Raw genomic sequence first — 16,187 nt, forward strand, 5'->3', positions numbered from 1 at the left:
AAATTATGGTTTGGAGTCACATAGACATAGAGTTTGGAGAATCACTTTTTCCTCCTTAAATTGGTTGCTTTACTCAGTGAACACTAACCCCAGGTAGTGAGTGCAACAGAAAAAGCTACTTGAAGTGATATTTGTGGTTGAACTACAGTAGTAAAGCCTTCAGCATATGCTCAGTACACAGTGGCATCAAGGCACTTGAGTAATAAGCAGGGTCCATCTTACATGGAGGCCTAGAACCCCAGAGTCCATGGGAGATTTCAGGAGGTCAAATACCCCAACCTCTCTTCAAAAACATTTCTATTTCTTACAGTTTCTCTAAATGAAATCCATTTTTTTAGGGTTGCGGGAAGCCATCTGTTCAACTATCACATGTTTAAATTTCAAATGTCCACTGGAGAGGCAATGATTTGTAAGAAGGTGAAAATTACTGCTACATGTCATGCTCATACATTTTTTGAGAGCATGCTCTGACCAGATAAGCCCCATTATACCAAGGACTCTGAGAAAAATTTGGGGAATTCTGCTGAAGAAGGGAAAGGAAGCATTGGGTCTCAAAAGCAAACTTGCCTACTTCAAAGAGTTACCTAAATCAGTTTCGTAATAAAGTCAAACTCGCTCCAACTAAGGTCAGTTGGAAATGTTGGCTCATGATTGAGTAATAGGGGAGCAGGGTATGCTCTTCCCATCTCTCTTTAGATCTTAAAAGTGTTGGCCTCTTCTTTGTTTCCTTGACCTTTATACCTTACTCACAGATCAATTAGCCTATCTCTTCGTAGAGGTTTAAAAATATGTTCACAAATTCTCTGATACAAAATGAATAGAATATGGCAAAAGTGAAGGTGACATCTAAGAGGAGGTTACAAAAGGTATTGCAGATTCTTCCCTGCTGTCTTTCTTGGATCTCTATATGCCACGTCATAAGCACACTGGAGCAATCTATGGAGAGGCTCACATAGCAGGAACTGAGGCCTCCTGCCAAGAGCCACATGAGTGAGCCATCTTGGAAGAAGTGAATCCTCTGGCCTCAGTCTAGCCTTCACATTACTGCAACCTCACGAGAGACCTTGAACTAGAATCACCCAGCTAAGCTTCTTGGGAATCCTTGACTCCCAGAAACCATGATATAATAAATGTTTGTGCATTTACACTTTTAAGTTTGGAGAATAATTTGTTATGCAGCAATAGGTAATTAATATAGCCTTTGTAAGCTGGAACTAGAACCTGCAAAAACATTAGTGTCATTAATACTTAGGCCTTATCTCTCCGATGTTTTCTTTCTGCCCTCTCTCCCCCCTCACTCACTGTGCTCTGGGTACACTGGTCTCTTTGCTATTCCCCAAACATGCTAGGCATTTTCTCTGATTCTAGGCCTTTGCTGTTTCCTCTGTCTGAAGTGCTCTCTCCCTAGATATCTGAATGGCTGGATCCTTCATTCTCCTTCAGGTTCTAAGTCAAATGAAACCACAACAGCAAGCCCCTCTTTGACCAACTTATTTAGAACACTGCACAGCCCAACTCCAGCATTCTCTGCTCCCACTGTTTGCTTTATTTTTCTTCACAGCACTTCTCACAATCAGATATGTTTATATTTTCTTGTATATTAACTGTGGACCTTCAGTAGAACAAAAGCTCCATGAGGGCAGGGATTTGTGCTTGTTTTCATCACTGGCCTATCTCCATCCCCTAGGACAGCATTTAACAAACACTTCTTGAATAAATGAAGGCCACACCTGTCTCTCAAGAGGCTTTCCTTGGGACACTGAATGACTCCACCAGACCTCCCTTTGTCCTCTGCACCACAGGAGGGCTCAGGCCTCAGCCCTCATCTCTTCTCTATCAACCTCCTCCCCTATAGCTTTAAAGTGCTGTCAATGTGACTGCCAAGTGCTCATCTCCAGCCCTGAAGTCTCCCTGGCGCACTGACAGCTCTGTGCCATGTCCACCTGGATGCCCAATACAGGCCCCTAACTTACAACAAGGAAAACAGACCGAGACATTCCCCTTCCCTTTATGTGCACTCCCAGAGACAAACATCTTTTTTCTCATTTTCCCAGCTCTGTAAATGCTGCCACTACTCACCCCACTGCTCAAGTCCCAAACTTAGAAGTCATCCTTGATTACTTTCTTTTCCTCTATTCTCATATCCAATCCATCTGTAAGACCCTCAGCTCTGCCTTGAAACTGTTTCCTAAGCCCGACCACCTCTCTGTATCTCTTCCTAATATCTTTGTCCAAGCCACATCATCTCTTACCTGGACTCCTGCAATAACTTCTCTACTTGAAACCTCCCTTTTCCTAACCATTCCACAAAATATCAAAACAGTCTTAAAAATTTAGATTGGCCACATCACTCCATGTAAAACCGTCCATAGTTTTTCATTGCACTTAGAAGATGACTCTGATTTCTAGTAGTGGCCAGGGGGCCCTTTATGACACAGCCCTGTCACCCTCTCCAATGTCACGGTACGCAACTCTTACCCTCATGCACTAAGTTCCAGCCACACTGGCCTTCCTGTTCCTGCACTGCATCAAGCTTATCCATGACATACGGAAGGCCAGCACTGGCCCCTCCAAGATCTAAGATCCAAGATTTCCACAACTCAAGTCTTATCATTCAGGACACTCGTCATGGGAGGTGGCTGTTCAAGCTGTCCATAAGCCATGTGTCATAAAATGTACAACACAAGTCCATTTGCTATGAGGACGTGGATACTTTTGTGGGTTGCTGAGGTGTAATGCAAAGGAGGAACAGAACAGGTGCACCAGGTAGAACATGGAGAGCCTCCGAGTCTCCCGTTGGAGTAGGGGTGAGTACCAAGGCTATTAGGACATGGCAAACGTCATTGAGCAAGGCCTTGAATTTTACCTTGTTTCAGTGTCTGTGTGGCGATGGTCAAACAGGATACAGTCTAAGTGGTATCAGGGAAAGCTGTCAGTATTGAAACGAATTATTTTAAGATGTGAAAATTGTCAAAATGAGAAAAACAAATTGGTTTGGCTATGTAAACATAGTACAGTAGCAGTCATTTTCATTAACTGCAGAACACTTATGTCTAATTACTGTGCAACTGAATATTATACACACATAATTGCAAACATGTCAAATTAACTTGGTTGTGACTTTTTAAAAATCACAATGGAAAATAATAATGTTTGCTCATTTCCCACAACTGCTCATGGTCATCAGCACCTGCTCATATCTGGCTGTTTACAGGTTCAAAATGTACGGAGAATACTTGTAGCTTGTCACCTAAATTACAGACAGACACATTCCACCAACTGCTAGTATTCCCATCAACAATTCCCACTCTTTTATTCACTTCCCCACCAGTAATTTTGGCACAAAAAGGACACAAAAGCCTGAATGCCTCAGAGGCAAATTACAAGATTTCTAAGCCATGTGTCATGAAAAGTAGAACACAAGTCCATTTGCTATGAGGACATGGACATGTTTGTGGGTTGCTGAGGTGGGTTTTGCTAGTCTTACCATACTGTCATCTGGCTGTCCATCTCTCCTCATTCATGCAGATGCTCTCTGTGTGCCATTATCCAAAGAGCTGTTTTTTACGTAACGGTGACTCATTTTGACAGCACTACTCACTCTCTGTAATATAGTTTGGATATGTGTCCCTGCTCAAACCTCATGTTGAATTGTAATCTCCAGAATTAGAGGGGGGGCCTGGTGGAAGGTAACTGGATTATGGGGGTGAATTTCTCATGAATGGGTTAGCATCATTCTCTTGGTGCTGTCCTAAAAGTGAACAAATTTTCATGAGATCTGCTTGTTCAAAAGTGTAGGAACCCTGCTCTAGCTCTCTCTTGCTCCCGCTCTGGCCATGTGACGTGCCTTCTCCCCCTCACCTTCTGCCATGATTGTCAGTTTCCTGAGCACCCCCCGCCCAGACGCCAAGCAAATGCCAGCATCATGCTTCCTGTGTAGCCTACAAAACTGTGAGCCAATTAAACCTCTATTCTTTATAAATTACCAAGTCTCAGGTACTTCTTTACAGCCATGTAAGAATAGACTAACACACGCTTTCTGTTCTAATAATAGATCCACATTTCCATTGCTATTTTCGAAACCCAAGCACACCTTACAAGACTTGGGATGTATAGGATATCAAGTATCATTGAGTTATGTTTATTCCCAAGTTCTGACACTGGAGACCAGTAGTGTTGCCACTGACCCCAATGTTGTTTCTTCTCAATTCTGAATTCCCAGGTACTTTCTTGGAGGTCTAACTTACCCCCTGCAAGTATACTACTCAATCTAACAAGATATGCCCTATTACTCAAAGGGCTCTTGTGGGGAGAAAGAAGAGTATGAATTGGGCATGTTGAGGTAATTCTGTGCCTTGCACATTTTAAACGGATGGTCATTTTGTGATGTTTCAGTGATGGTGTCTTGTTATGCATTTTATGTTCCATTTGTACCATAATTGTCACTGCTTCAAAACTGCCAGTTAGCTGAAAATGACTTTCTGATTGCATTTTTCAATCCCTTTCCTTGCTTAGTCTAAAAATTGTTCAAGTGAAAGAGTTTTCAGGCAGTAGCATGTCCCTGTTGATTACTTTTCTAAGATCACATTTTCAGGCACAGTTGAGGAGTCTCAGAAGAGCCTGAATATGGGCTTTGCCTAAACTTGCAAAGGAAGAAGAGGTCATTACATGGTTAATTCATCACCTTCTACAACGCTTGAGTGTGCCACATAACTGAAGTCAAACAATTTTAACAAAACAAAACAACAAAACATGAGGGCAAAGAGGGTTGTTTTGAATCAAACTTCTCTCAAAAATTTCACCAGTTATGTAAATCTAGTTTGCAAAATTATTGCTATGATGAGAGGTCCATAAACTATTATCACCACAACCATGATCAGATTTTAATTATGTCTGAAAGGATTTCCTTTGCTTTTCCATGTATAAGCACAATAGCTCTGAATCATAAAAGAATTTTAGTTACAACATTTTAACAGACTATATATAAACTATGAATATTTACATAAATATGACTTGTTTGAAATGTGAAACAAGGCTTACAAATCACAATATGGTAATAACTCTATTAGCAAATTCTTTCTTAAATTTGCAAAACCACATATCGTAAGATGTCAAAAGTAGAAGACATCAACACATTCTATTTAAAATTGTTGAAGAGTAAATATGAATATACAAGATAAAATAAACAGTGTATTGGAATAGACACCAGGAAGATCAGCCTTAACTGTACTGTATACAGTTTAGAGTAAATCTTTATGCAATGAAACATCTCTTTTGGCCTTACCTCTCTTGAGACAAGGAAATTTAAACAATTTAACCAGTCCAAAATCATCTCCAGACACCAGCACTGAGCTGTTGTAATTCGCATCCACTGAGTTGATGTCAGTAACCTCAGTGTATTTGGGCCAAATTCCACTCACTTCAGGGCCTTTCACGCATGTCCAGGAGGCCCAAGGAATCCCTTTAATTTCTTCTTTACTTGTTAAAGGCTTCCCAGCTGAAAATAATCAATATTAACATTACATTTAAATAAAAAATTTATTCTAATTATTCATTTTTATAAAGATCTGAAACTTTAAAAAAACTTTTGTAAATAAAGAAAACTACATATTTTAATCTCTTTATCCCATTTGTGATTTTTTTCTTTTTTGCATGGTTTAAAGAAAGCCCACATTCAAAACTCAGACATAAAAAGAAACTGATGAAATATTCAGGTGACGCATCCCTAAATATCCTGACTTGATCACTACACATTCTATGAATGTCACAAAATTTCACATGTACCCAATAAACACATGAATGTATCAAAAAACTTAAAAAGAAAATTATCATACTAAATGTAATGTCTCAAGCTACTAACAATTACTTAATTACCTTGATACAGATGGTATTATGCTTTGTATTATTAATGAAATGACTTTTAACATGTATTATCATGTTTAGTCACCAATGCTTTGCCAGGTTTTAAAAACTTTGGCTAAGTTCATCCTGAACTTCTATTTTTCATAATTCAAGGATGCTCAGAAGTATGTCTTTAAAATTCAGGCTCAGTAGATTAATGAAAAAAAATTAGTGAATATTATATAAATTTCTAAGTACTAGGCCCTGAAAATCTACAAGATTATGATGAAATAAAATGTAATTCACCGGGGAAAATAATCTCGACCATTGTGCTGGGTATATTCCCAAATGGGGATGGCCCACTACCCAGTTCCCACCACAGCAGGTCAGGGACGTTCCCCAGAGAGCACACAAAGAAGGAAACAAACATACATTGGGAAAGTGTTTAACCACACACGATTTTAAAATTCAAAATCAAGACAATTAAGCATATTACCTAATTTCTCTCTCAAAATAAGTATTTTCAAAATAAAGAATTGGTGAGAATAAATACCCTTATATAATACTGGTGCATTATCAAATTGGCACCTTAAAATTCTAGACTGTAACACAGCATTACATAAAACTTCATTAAAGAGACAACAAAATAAAAACATTTGTAGTTGGAACACAGTCTTTGACCTAGTGTTCTTTCCTTGGAGAATACAGTCCTAGGAAGTAACTCAGGAGAGAAAATTCCATCAGTACAAGGGCATTTGGAATTCCAATAGCTGGACCAACAAACAGACTAGAAATAAGCTCAAATACCCAATAATAGGAGAGTGATGAAGTAAATTATGATGCCACTCCTGAACAGGATGGTATTTTGTTATTGCAAATGATAAACATGTGTTTAATATTTTTTCACATAGAAAAAATATATAAAGTAATGTCAAGCAAAGAAAACAAAGAAATACATATCTCAGCAATGGTGCACTGAAGAATTTGATAAGGCAGAGTCTTATTTATGACATTTATTTTAGCATTATACAAACTAAATGTTAATAAATATTATGTAAGTCAGATTAATCTCTTATAAAAGTTATGGTGGGGTCACAAAAATAGTATTTAAAAAATCCTAATGGGCACATTTCACCAAATAACCAATAAGAGATTCCAATTATGAAGAACACAGATCTGGGACTAAAACAATCAAAGTAAATAAGGACTATGATCCTCAAATCTTTGAAGACTTAAATCTTGAAATGTTGTGTTGGAGTTCTAAGCTGATCTCAGAGTTTCTAATACTCCCAGGGCCATTTTTTCTAAAATTTCAATAGACTGTTCTTTTCTATTCCGGCAGAAACCAGTTTTCCTAATGATAATGTAGCCGACTATCCCTGGTTATCTGTGTTATGATGGGAGTATTATTGCCCGACAAGCTGAAACCCATGGATTATACCTCCAGTTCATTTTCATTCATTTCTATCTAACCCTGCAGCAGAATTGTGTGTGCAAGGCACTGACAGAAGCATTATGACTATTTTGCATTATCACCATTTAGTCAACTTTTTAGGTACATATTAATGTACAATGAAATGGGCAAACAGCAGGAAGAAAGAAGAAATAACAGATAAAGCAAAAGACTTGGATAATGAACTAAACAGGTCGTGAACATCCAAATACTTGAAAGTTGGTTCTACAATTGTTTCAGATTTTCTCTACTTTAAAAAACTATGAAATACCTCAAGCATACAGAAAATTATACAGACTACTATAGTGTACAAGTGTTGCACCACACAGTTTCAACAAATCTTAACATTATGTCTTTATCACAGAATTTTAAAGAAAATGTTTCAGAGTTAAAATCCATTGGGCTGTTTTTCTAAATTTATTTATTATTTATTTATTTATTTCGAGATGGAGTCTCACTCTGTCCCCCAGACTGGAGTGCCATGGTGTGATCTCAGCTTGCTGCAACCTCCACCTCCTGGGTTCAAGCAATTCTGCCGCCTTAGCCTCCCAAGTAACTGGAATTACAAGTGCCTGCCACCACGCCTGGCTAATTTTGTTCGTATTTTTAGCAGAGATGGGGCTTCACCATGTTAGCCAGGTTGATTTCGAACTCCTGACCTCAAGTGATCCACACGCCTCAGTCTCCAAAAGTGCTAGGATTACAGGCATGAGACACCATGCCTGGCCTCACTGGGTTATTCTTTCCAAGATCATCTCTGCTTCTCAGCGGTAACCGACACACTGAATGAGGTGTTTATCATTCCCATGCATTGTTAAAACATTTACTACATAAGTATATGGTCATACATAATACAGAATTTTTTCATGTGCTAAAAGTTTACATAAATGACCATACACTGTATATATCATTCTACAACTTTCTTTTGTCTGCTCAGCATATTTTTGAGATCTATCCATACTGATACAAGCAGCTCTAGTTTAATTTTTTCAAGTTCTTTAAAGTATTCCATTATATGACTACACCACATTTAACTCAACTGTCCTCATGCTGATAAACATTTAGGCATTGTGTCACAAACATCCTTGTGCACATGCCTTAGTGCATGTTCTCACCAGCGTATATGTGGTTTCCATTTCCCCTCTTCTCGCCATCAGACTTTTGCCAGTCTAAATAGTGTAAAATGGTACTTTACTGTTGTTTTAATTATCATTTCCCTGATTCCTAGTCTTTTATTGGTCATTTGAGATTTGCCTATTTTTCTAGTGTTTTTTTTTTCCTTGCTCTTATCCTTAGGAATTCTTTATATTTTCTAGATATATATCTTTTGTCCATTATAACAATGGCAAGCATTTATGCCTAGTCTATGCCTTGTCTTTAAATTTCATTCATGATCTCCCTTGTTGTGCAGTAATTTTTAGTTTAACATGTTCCAACTCATACCTTTCCTTTGAATGTCTGTTATTTGGGATCTTGTGACAGAAAACGTTCCTTGCCCTGAGGTGGGGGGGCTTTCCAGCAAAAACCAGAAAACCTGCTGTACAAATTCTAAAAGAGCCATGACACTTGTCCTGTATTTCCTTCACCTGGTCCAAAATTTTGCTTTCCAGAAACATCCAAGGCCTCCATATGACTTACATGGCATTTTGTAGAACAATCGTTCTCCTGCACCATCATTAGTTTGTAAGTATTTACTATCCAAGGACCAGTCAATGTGCGTGATGAAACTAAGGGACTTGCTGCATTCTCCAATTTTCTTATACCTCTGGGCAACAGCATAGACATCTACTGGGCCATCATTGGATCCCACTGCAAGGTAAGAACCATCTGGAGAAAATTTCATTTCATGAATGACTTCTTTTCGATCTTTGATGTGAACTACTTCTGTCATATCTCTGTAAGAATAAAAAGCAAAACGATAAGCAGCAATTCTACAAATAGAAAATCCAAGTTTTAACATATATGTGTCAGAAAAAGAAGTGTTTTGAAAGAGAACCAAACCTGCAGGAATTAAAGGATTAACTTTTGGGGAAATATATAAAATGTTATTATTTAAAATTTATGGCATTGGCCGGGCGCAGTGGCTTACTCCTGTAATCCCAGCACTTTGGGAGGCCGAGGCGGGCGGATCACAAGGTCAGGAGATGGAGACCATCCTGGCTAACACGGTGAAACCCCGTCTCTATGAAAAATACAAAAAAATTAGCCAGGCATGGTGGTGGGCGCCTGCAGTCCCAGCTACTCGGGAGGCTGAGGCAGGAGAATGGCGTGAACCTGGGAGGTAGAGCATGCAGTGAGCCAAGATGGCACCACTGCACTCCAGCCTGGGCGACAGAGCAAGACTCCGTCTTAAAATTTATGGCATTTTAGGAGAATAACAAACTGTTTAAATGATATTTTGGCCTTCCAAAGTAAAAGCAAAAAATTTAATTAAGTGCATATTTGTGATGAAGAGACGTGGATTAACAGGCACAAACTGAAGTTTGACAGAAGAAATAAGATCTAGCATTTCATAGATCAGTGGAGTAACTATAGGTTATAATAATCTATCAGATATTTCCAAATAGGAGAAAATAATTCAAATGTCTCTAGCATAAAGAGAAAAATATTTAAGGTGATGGATAGCCCAATTACATTGATTTGATCTTCACGAATTATATGAATGTATTCAATTACATGTACCCTGAAAATATGTGTATCTATTATGCATCGATTTTTAAAATTTTAAAAAGAAATGCATATTTGCTTTCATGTTTAACTATATATTATTTTTCCCTAAAATTTTTGTTTCAAAAGTTGGGGTTTGTCAAATTGCTTTAAAAATACGCCATGGAGAAAGGGAGAATATATCAAGATTAACATAAATAAATAATCTTTTTTATACTTTAAGAAACTAGTGACTGTTAAGCTTGATACTTATTGTCGCAAAAAGAGCAAGTCAAAAAAGCAGCTGAAGAAAATTACCTTTTTAAACGTTAAATTGTGATGTAATCATTCAATATTTCACTGTCATGAATATAGTGAGTCACTGGAATATTTTGTTTTGTTTCTGACCAGATTAAGAATTTCTGCTCACATTTGAAAGCTCACTGGGGTTGTTTTTTCCCTACAACTGTGAGACAGGATTATGACGACTAGCAGGTCCCCTGAGCCAGTAAAGATGGCTTCATCAACTCCAAAAAAACTGAATGCATAAAGAATACCAAATAACCATTCTACATAACAGTCCCTCATACCTGCTATCATTTATTAATAGCATTATGGTGTACTAGAATGTCATAAAATAGGTGCCTAGAAATTTGTGTGTGTGTGTGTGTGTGTGTAGTGTGGAGGCTTGAGAAGTCCATCAAAAAAGAAATCTGGTACTTAGCCATCTTTTCACACATCACTAAGCAGAGAAAGAAAATGTTGCCCACTAGTTCAGTAATGAGTTATGTGTGGTTGGTAGTGAGAATGTAGTGTAATAAACTGTGCTAAGACCATTCTCCAATCAAAGCTATGGAGAATTCTCTGTGCAAAGCGGGCAATATTTAATTTATAGCTGCATTTCTTTTCTATAATTACAAAACATGAGAGTCGGGAGAACGACAAATGCATTCAGAGGAATTACAAAGGTGGGTCATAATTTTTTTCAGTAAAAATTATATAGGATGTTAGTAAACAGGAAATATTCCATTTTAGTATCAATTATGGGTAGAAGAACTCTTTTACTAAAGCTCACCTCTAAACATCTGGTGCTGTTGGATGCTGCTTTATTCTTTCTTCCTCTTTTCTTGGCTTACTACAAAGCCCACAATCTTTTATCCAAAACCCTTGGAATTAGATGTGCTTGGGAATTCATTATTCGTTAGATTTTAGAAAGGTTCATATACAATATATTATGTAACATCCCCAGTGGGGGCTGGGGCAGCAATCTCTATTAAACACAGTAATTTTGCAGCAAGTCACATGACACATGATTATTCCTACTAAGAGATTACTAGATTATAAACAGCCTCACATCAGTTTGTTGGGTTAGACTGTGCTGCCAAATTATCAAATAATTTAGTATTTTCAGAGTGTTAGGACTTCAGAATTACAGATAGGGGATCATAGATCTACAGTATTCCTATTTGAATGGGTAAATGGATTTTTCCTAAGGTCCTGGCATGTATTATGACCAGGAAAATTGTAACATTTAACACGAGAGCATTTCTAAATACCATTTTCAACATCAGTACGTGCCTGACTCGGAGAACAATGAAAGAGCCGTCCTTCATGCCCAGGGCCAGCTGAGATCCGTCGGGGCTGAAAGCTACACTGCGAACCGCCTCTTCCATGTTACAGCGGGCGATCAAGGCATGATCAGCCAGGCTCCACAGCCTAGGCACAAGAACGAAGTCAAAACAAAACAAAACCAACTTCCCATGGTCATCGGCCAGCCAAAGGCAAGAAGGCCTGCTCACCACACCAACAGTAACAAGAAAAGACATAGGAACGTCACACCAGAGCCCTTTATCATGGCCTGTCAGCCAGTCTGGAAAGGTGTTTTAGTGCATCTTTGGGTCATTTTCATTATTTGAAGGAAATCAGCAAGAATTATAAAATGAGGTAACATTTCCAAAGATTTTGAGATTCACAGAACAAAAAAAAGTTAAGGCTGGGCATGATGGCTCAACGCCTGTAATCCCAGCACTTTGGGAGGCCATGGCAGGAGGATCACTTGAGCCCAGGAGTTCGAGAATAGCCTGGGCAATATAATGAGACACAGACTCTACAAAAAATACAAAAATTAGCTGGATGTGGTGGTGTGTGCCTGTAGTCCAAGCTACTTGGGGGGCACAGGCAGGAGGATCACTTGAGCCCAGGAGTTCAAGGCTGATCCTGCCACCGCACCCCAGCCTGGGTATCAGTGCAAGGCCCTGTCTCGAAAAAAAAAAAAAATTAAATACTACTTCATAGAAAATATTACTTTCACTTTGGAAATTAAAAGTTGTCCTTTATGTACACCAAGGGTTGTTCATAACACATACATGTTAAAAAGTACTTACAGGATAAGATGCCAGTATTATTAGCTTTTTAAAAAGTATGCACCAGACACAGTGGCTCATGCCTATAATCCCAGCATTTTGGGAGGCCAAGGCAGGAAGACTGCTTGAGCCCAGGAGTTCAAGACCAGCCTGAGCAACGTGGTGAGACGCCATCTCAAATAAATTTTTTAAAATAGTTGCGTGTGGTGGGGCATGCCTGTAATTCCAGCTACTTGGGAGGCTGAGGTAGGAAGATAGCTTGAGCCTAGGAGTTCGAGGTTACAGTTAGCTATGATCATACTACTACACTCCAGCCTGGGAAACAGAGCAAGGCCCTGTCTCAAAAAAAAAATTATATATCAATATATATCTCTCTCAATATAAATATATATCAACATAAATAAATACCTCTCAATATAAATATATCTCAATATAAATATAGGTCAATATAAACATATATCTATATATCTACATATCAGTATATATAATCAATATAATTATATATGTATGTAAATACATAAAAGCACTTTCTAGTAACAGTTATTTCGGTACACACAGATTGAAATATATGTTACATTTGTTGGCCGTCCTAGGAAGAAAATGTGTCAAAGATGAAGAAAAGCAAATGATATCCCCGCTGTTGCTCCTCACAAGCTTCCCTGGGTGCCCAAGTGATGGGTCCACTTTTGTGGGGGTGGATACCTCACAGGACTCCTGGCCAGTGAGCACAGTCACTGCTGGAGAAGTGGCAAACGAGGGCCAAGTGCAGCTCAAACAAAGCTTTCAGCACACATTCCCATCCCCACAACACCTAAATCCAGGCACTCCAAACTGAGTGAGCCTGAATGAAACATCTGAAGATGCAAATAAGGCTTTACAAGTTAGGTGCAATTGTGTTATCTGACTTCCATCAATTAGTACTTCTTTAAATATAGTCTTCTGTTAACACAAACTAGTGTCTGGGAGACTGAGAACCTAGAGCTCTGCAACAGACAGACAAGAATAAGTCACATGCAGCACAGTTTCTCTCAAAGCATTCCACCATCAGAAGGGATGGGGCACATCTCTTCGATGCTGAGCTGCACAGTAAATAGCTTACCAGTCCCTTAGGCAGCCTGCACTGTGCAGCCTCAAGCTGAGTATGTTCTCAATACCTCATCCATTATGCATGATCTCATGCTGTTTCAACCTTGTACTATTTTAAGCAATGTAACCCTTGCTTTACTAGTAAAGAAACCATCACTCCTCAGTAAATGGTACTATCCTTCTAAAGTCACTATGCTCATCTTTCTCAAGAAATTATGACTTTTAGCCTTCCTTAATTTTAATACTTAGTGTAAAAATGCATTAAAGATTCTAGTCAAATTAATGGTTAAAGGGAATAAGATTCTGGTAGTCAGGGTTCCTCAGGGATGTTTGCAATTCTGAGACTCAACAATTGTTAAAATATAAAAGTGAAGAACTTCCTTGAAATCACTTCTTTCTGGATAGGTATGAGTTTCACAGGTGTCTAAATAAGTGGGAAAACTCAAGAGTAAGAGAAAGAGAAAAATAGAAAAGGAGAAATGAGTAAAGTGAAGTATAAACCAAATAACCATTTATGTCACACAAGGAGAGAACAATAGTTGTTTTAGTTGTTCTCACTGATTTTTAGATCAATGAGGTTTTCGTGCTTGGTAGAGATGGAAAAAATAGAATTAATGACTACACTAATTGTATTTTGATTAGACTCATAAACATACAAAATAAGGGAGGTGGGAAGTAGTGAGCTTTAGTCCAGTTTGCATTGTTCTATTTTAGCTATTAAAACCCAGAGGCAGTAGCCATTCAATCGACTGATCAGTCTGTTCCTCTCACACTTTCCATCTTTCTGGCCTGTTTGTCGTTGAGCATATCTAAAGCTTAGCACTAAGTAATAAAATATTGAAATTGGGGTAATATTCTTCATCTCAAACCTTTAAGTCATATGTTCATTCCTTCAATAGGTACAAAAATACTGGAATCATAAGTCATTGTGCTCATTTTACCCAGTTGTGCTCTCAAAAGAATAAAAATGATCCACAGCAAGAAAGCTGGAGGCTCTGAGTAAACTATTTTCTCAGGCCCCATGATTCTTTGATCTGATGATGTGGTTCAAAATTTCATCTGAGACTTTAAAAAGAAGTAATAGTTTACCCATATGCTAAAGGCAATTTTGAGAATCAGAATTTAAGTTCTAATGATGATAAATGAGAGAGTCTCTAACGAAATTGTAAAATCTCCATGCAGCCCCCTGCAGAAGACCAAGGGCATGAGGGGACAATATGGTTTCATCACGGACGAGTGTGCTTAGCTCATAAATCTCCAATTAGAAAGAACTGGAAGCCAGCCTCACCAGTATTCAAATATTTTTCACTTCTAAAAAACATTTCCATGATTAAAGATGTAGCCAAGAAAGACAACAGCAGGAGCAAAATGCCAAAAACCCACTTGATGAGCTAAATGTCTTAATGTTTCATTTGAAAACTGTGTGGTTCTGTTCTGCACTTTATCCTTCTATTAATAAGCAAATTTGGGCAAATAAATCCATCTCAAAGAAGTCAGAGAGGTGACGGCGGTGGGGCCTCACCTGACAGAGCGGTCATCGCTGCCTGTCACAGCCAGAGGCTTCTTGGGGTGGAGGGCCAGAGCCCAGAGCTCACCCTCGCAGTGGCCCTGCAGGATCAACATCGGCTTGTCTCGCTCTCGCACAATCACTTCAAATATCTCACTGTCCTGGGTCCCTGCTAGAAGGCGGTCTGCTTTCCAGCACACGCTCCGGATAGAGAGGCCTGACAAAAATAAGTAAAACAAAAGCAAATCTTCACACTATTCACACACACTCACACACACACACACACACACACAAACCCTAAAGTAAATGCCCTTTAACCATGATAGCATCAAATGTGACACATCTTAAAGACTCCTGGAGGCAGATAATCAACTCTGCCACCATTCTGTGTTGTTTTTTTTTTTTGAGATGGAGTCTTGCTCTGTCATCCAGACTAGAGTACGGTGGCGCGATCTCAGCTCACTGCAGCCTCCGCCTCCCAGGTTCACGCCATTCTCCTGCCTCAGCCTCCCGAGTAGCTGGGACTACAGGTGCCTACCACCAGGCCCGGCTAATTTTTGTATTTTTACTGGAGACGGGGTTTCACCATGTTAGCCAGGATGTTCTCGATCTCCTGACCTCGTGATCCGCCCGCCTCAGCCTCCCAAAGTGCTGGGTTTACAGGCATGAGCCACCGCGCCCGGCCCATTCCGCGTTATTTTCTTACAAGCGTTGGATGTTTCCTCCACCCCTTGTGATCTAGTTTGCGAAAGAGCGGCTGCTTTTCCTTGACTTAGGATAACCATGTGTTTCTACAGCAGGATTGTTTGTTTTTTTTAGAGACAGGGTCTCACTCTACTCTGTTACCCAGGCTGGAGTGTGGTAGCACTGTAGCTCACTGAAGCCTCGACTTCCTGGGCTCAAAGTAATCCTCCTGCCTCACATTCCCAAGTAACTGGGACTACAGGTGTGCAACACCATGCCTAGACTAATTTTTTTTCTTTGTAGAGACAAGGTCTTGCTATGTGTTGCCCAGGCTGGTCTTAAACAGTAGAATCTATTTTAAATACTATATCATCAAGTAAATATAAGATGATAAATTGGTCTTCATGAAAACCTAACCTTCAGAGTAATTTCCTTCGGATTTGCTATGAAAGAAGAATCAGTTCAACCTTTAGGAATAACATTGTGTTAAAATTATATGTGGGTGATACTACAGAACAGCTGATGATCATATTAAACAAGTTTAATACATATTTGATCAGAATCTAGATATATCCTACTGAATAAACAGATGCACCGTGTCTCAGAA

General features: G+C 38.9%; 1 protein-coding gene and 1 non-coding gene across 8 annotated transcripts in view; both read right to left on the reverse strand.

Moving 5' to 3' along the window:
* The window catches only part of EML6 (EMAP like 6), a 259,228-nt gene that overhangs the window by 116,235 nt on the left and 126,806 nt on the right, over nt 1-16,187 (reverse strand). For all 7 annotated transcript variants that reach the window (XR_008522134.2, XR_008522133.2, XM_024242556.3 and 4 more), the window contains exons 8-11: nt 14,912-15,113; nt 11,519-11,656; nt 8,933-9,189; nt 5,285-5,497 (exon numbers count right to left, since the gene is read on the reverse strand). Coding sequence is in view for 5 of the 7 variants with exons in the window: in XM_024242556.3 (XP_024098324.2) it covers nt 5,285-5,497; nt 8,933-9,189; nt 11,519-11,656; nt 14,912-15,113 (810 nt within the window). In the remaining 2 variants the exon portion in view is untranslated. The remainder of the gene's footprint in view (nt 1-5,284; nt 5,498-8,932; nt 9,190-11,518; nt 11,657-14,911; nt 15,114-16,187) is intronic.
* Nucleotides 8,801-8,862, reverse strand: LOC112132164 (U7 small nuclear RNA). Its single transcript, XR_002913972.1, has one exon. It is a non-coding gene; the product is annotated as a U7 small nuclear RNA (small nuclear RNA).

Source organism: Pongo abelii, chromosome 12 (genome assembly GCF_028885655.2).
Source record: "Pongo abelii isolate AG06213 chromosome 12, NHGRI_mPonAbe1-v2.0_pri, whole genome shotgun sequence".
NCBI classification, from domain to species: domain Eukaryota; kingdom Metazoa; phylum Chordata; class Mammalia; order Primates; family Hominidae; genus Pongo; species Pongo abelii.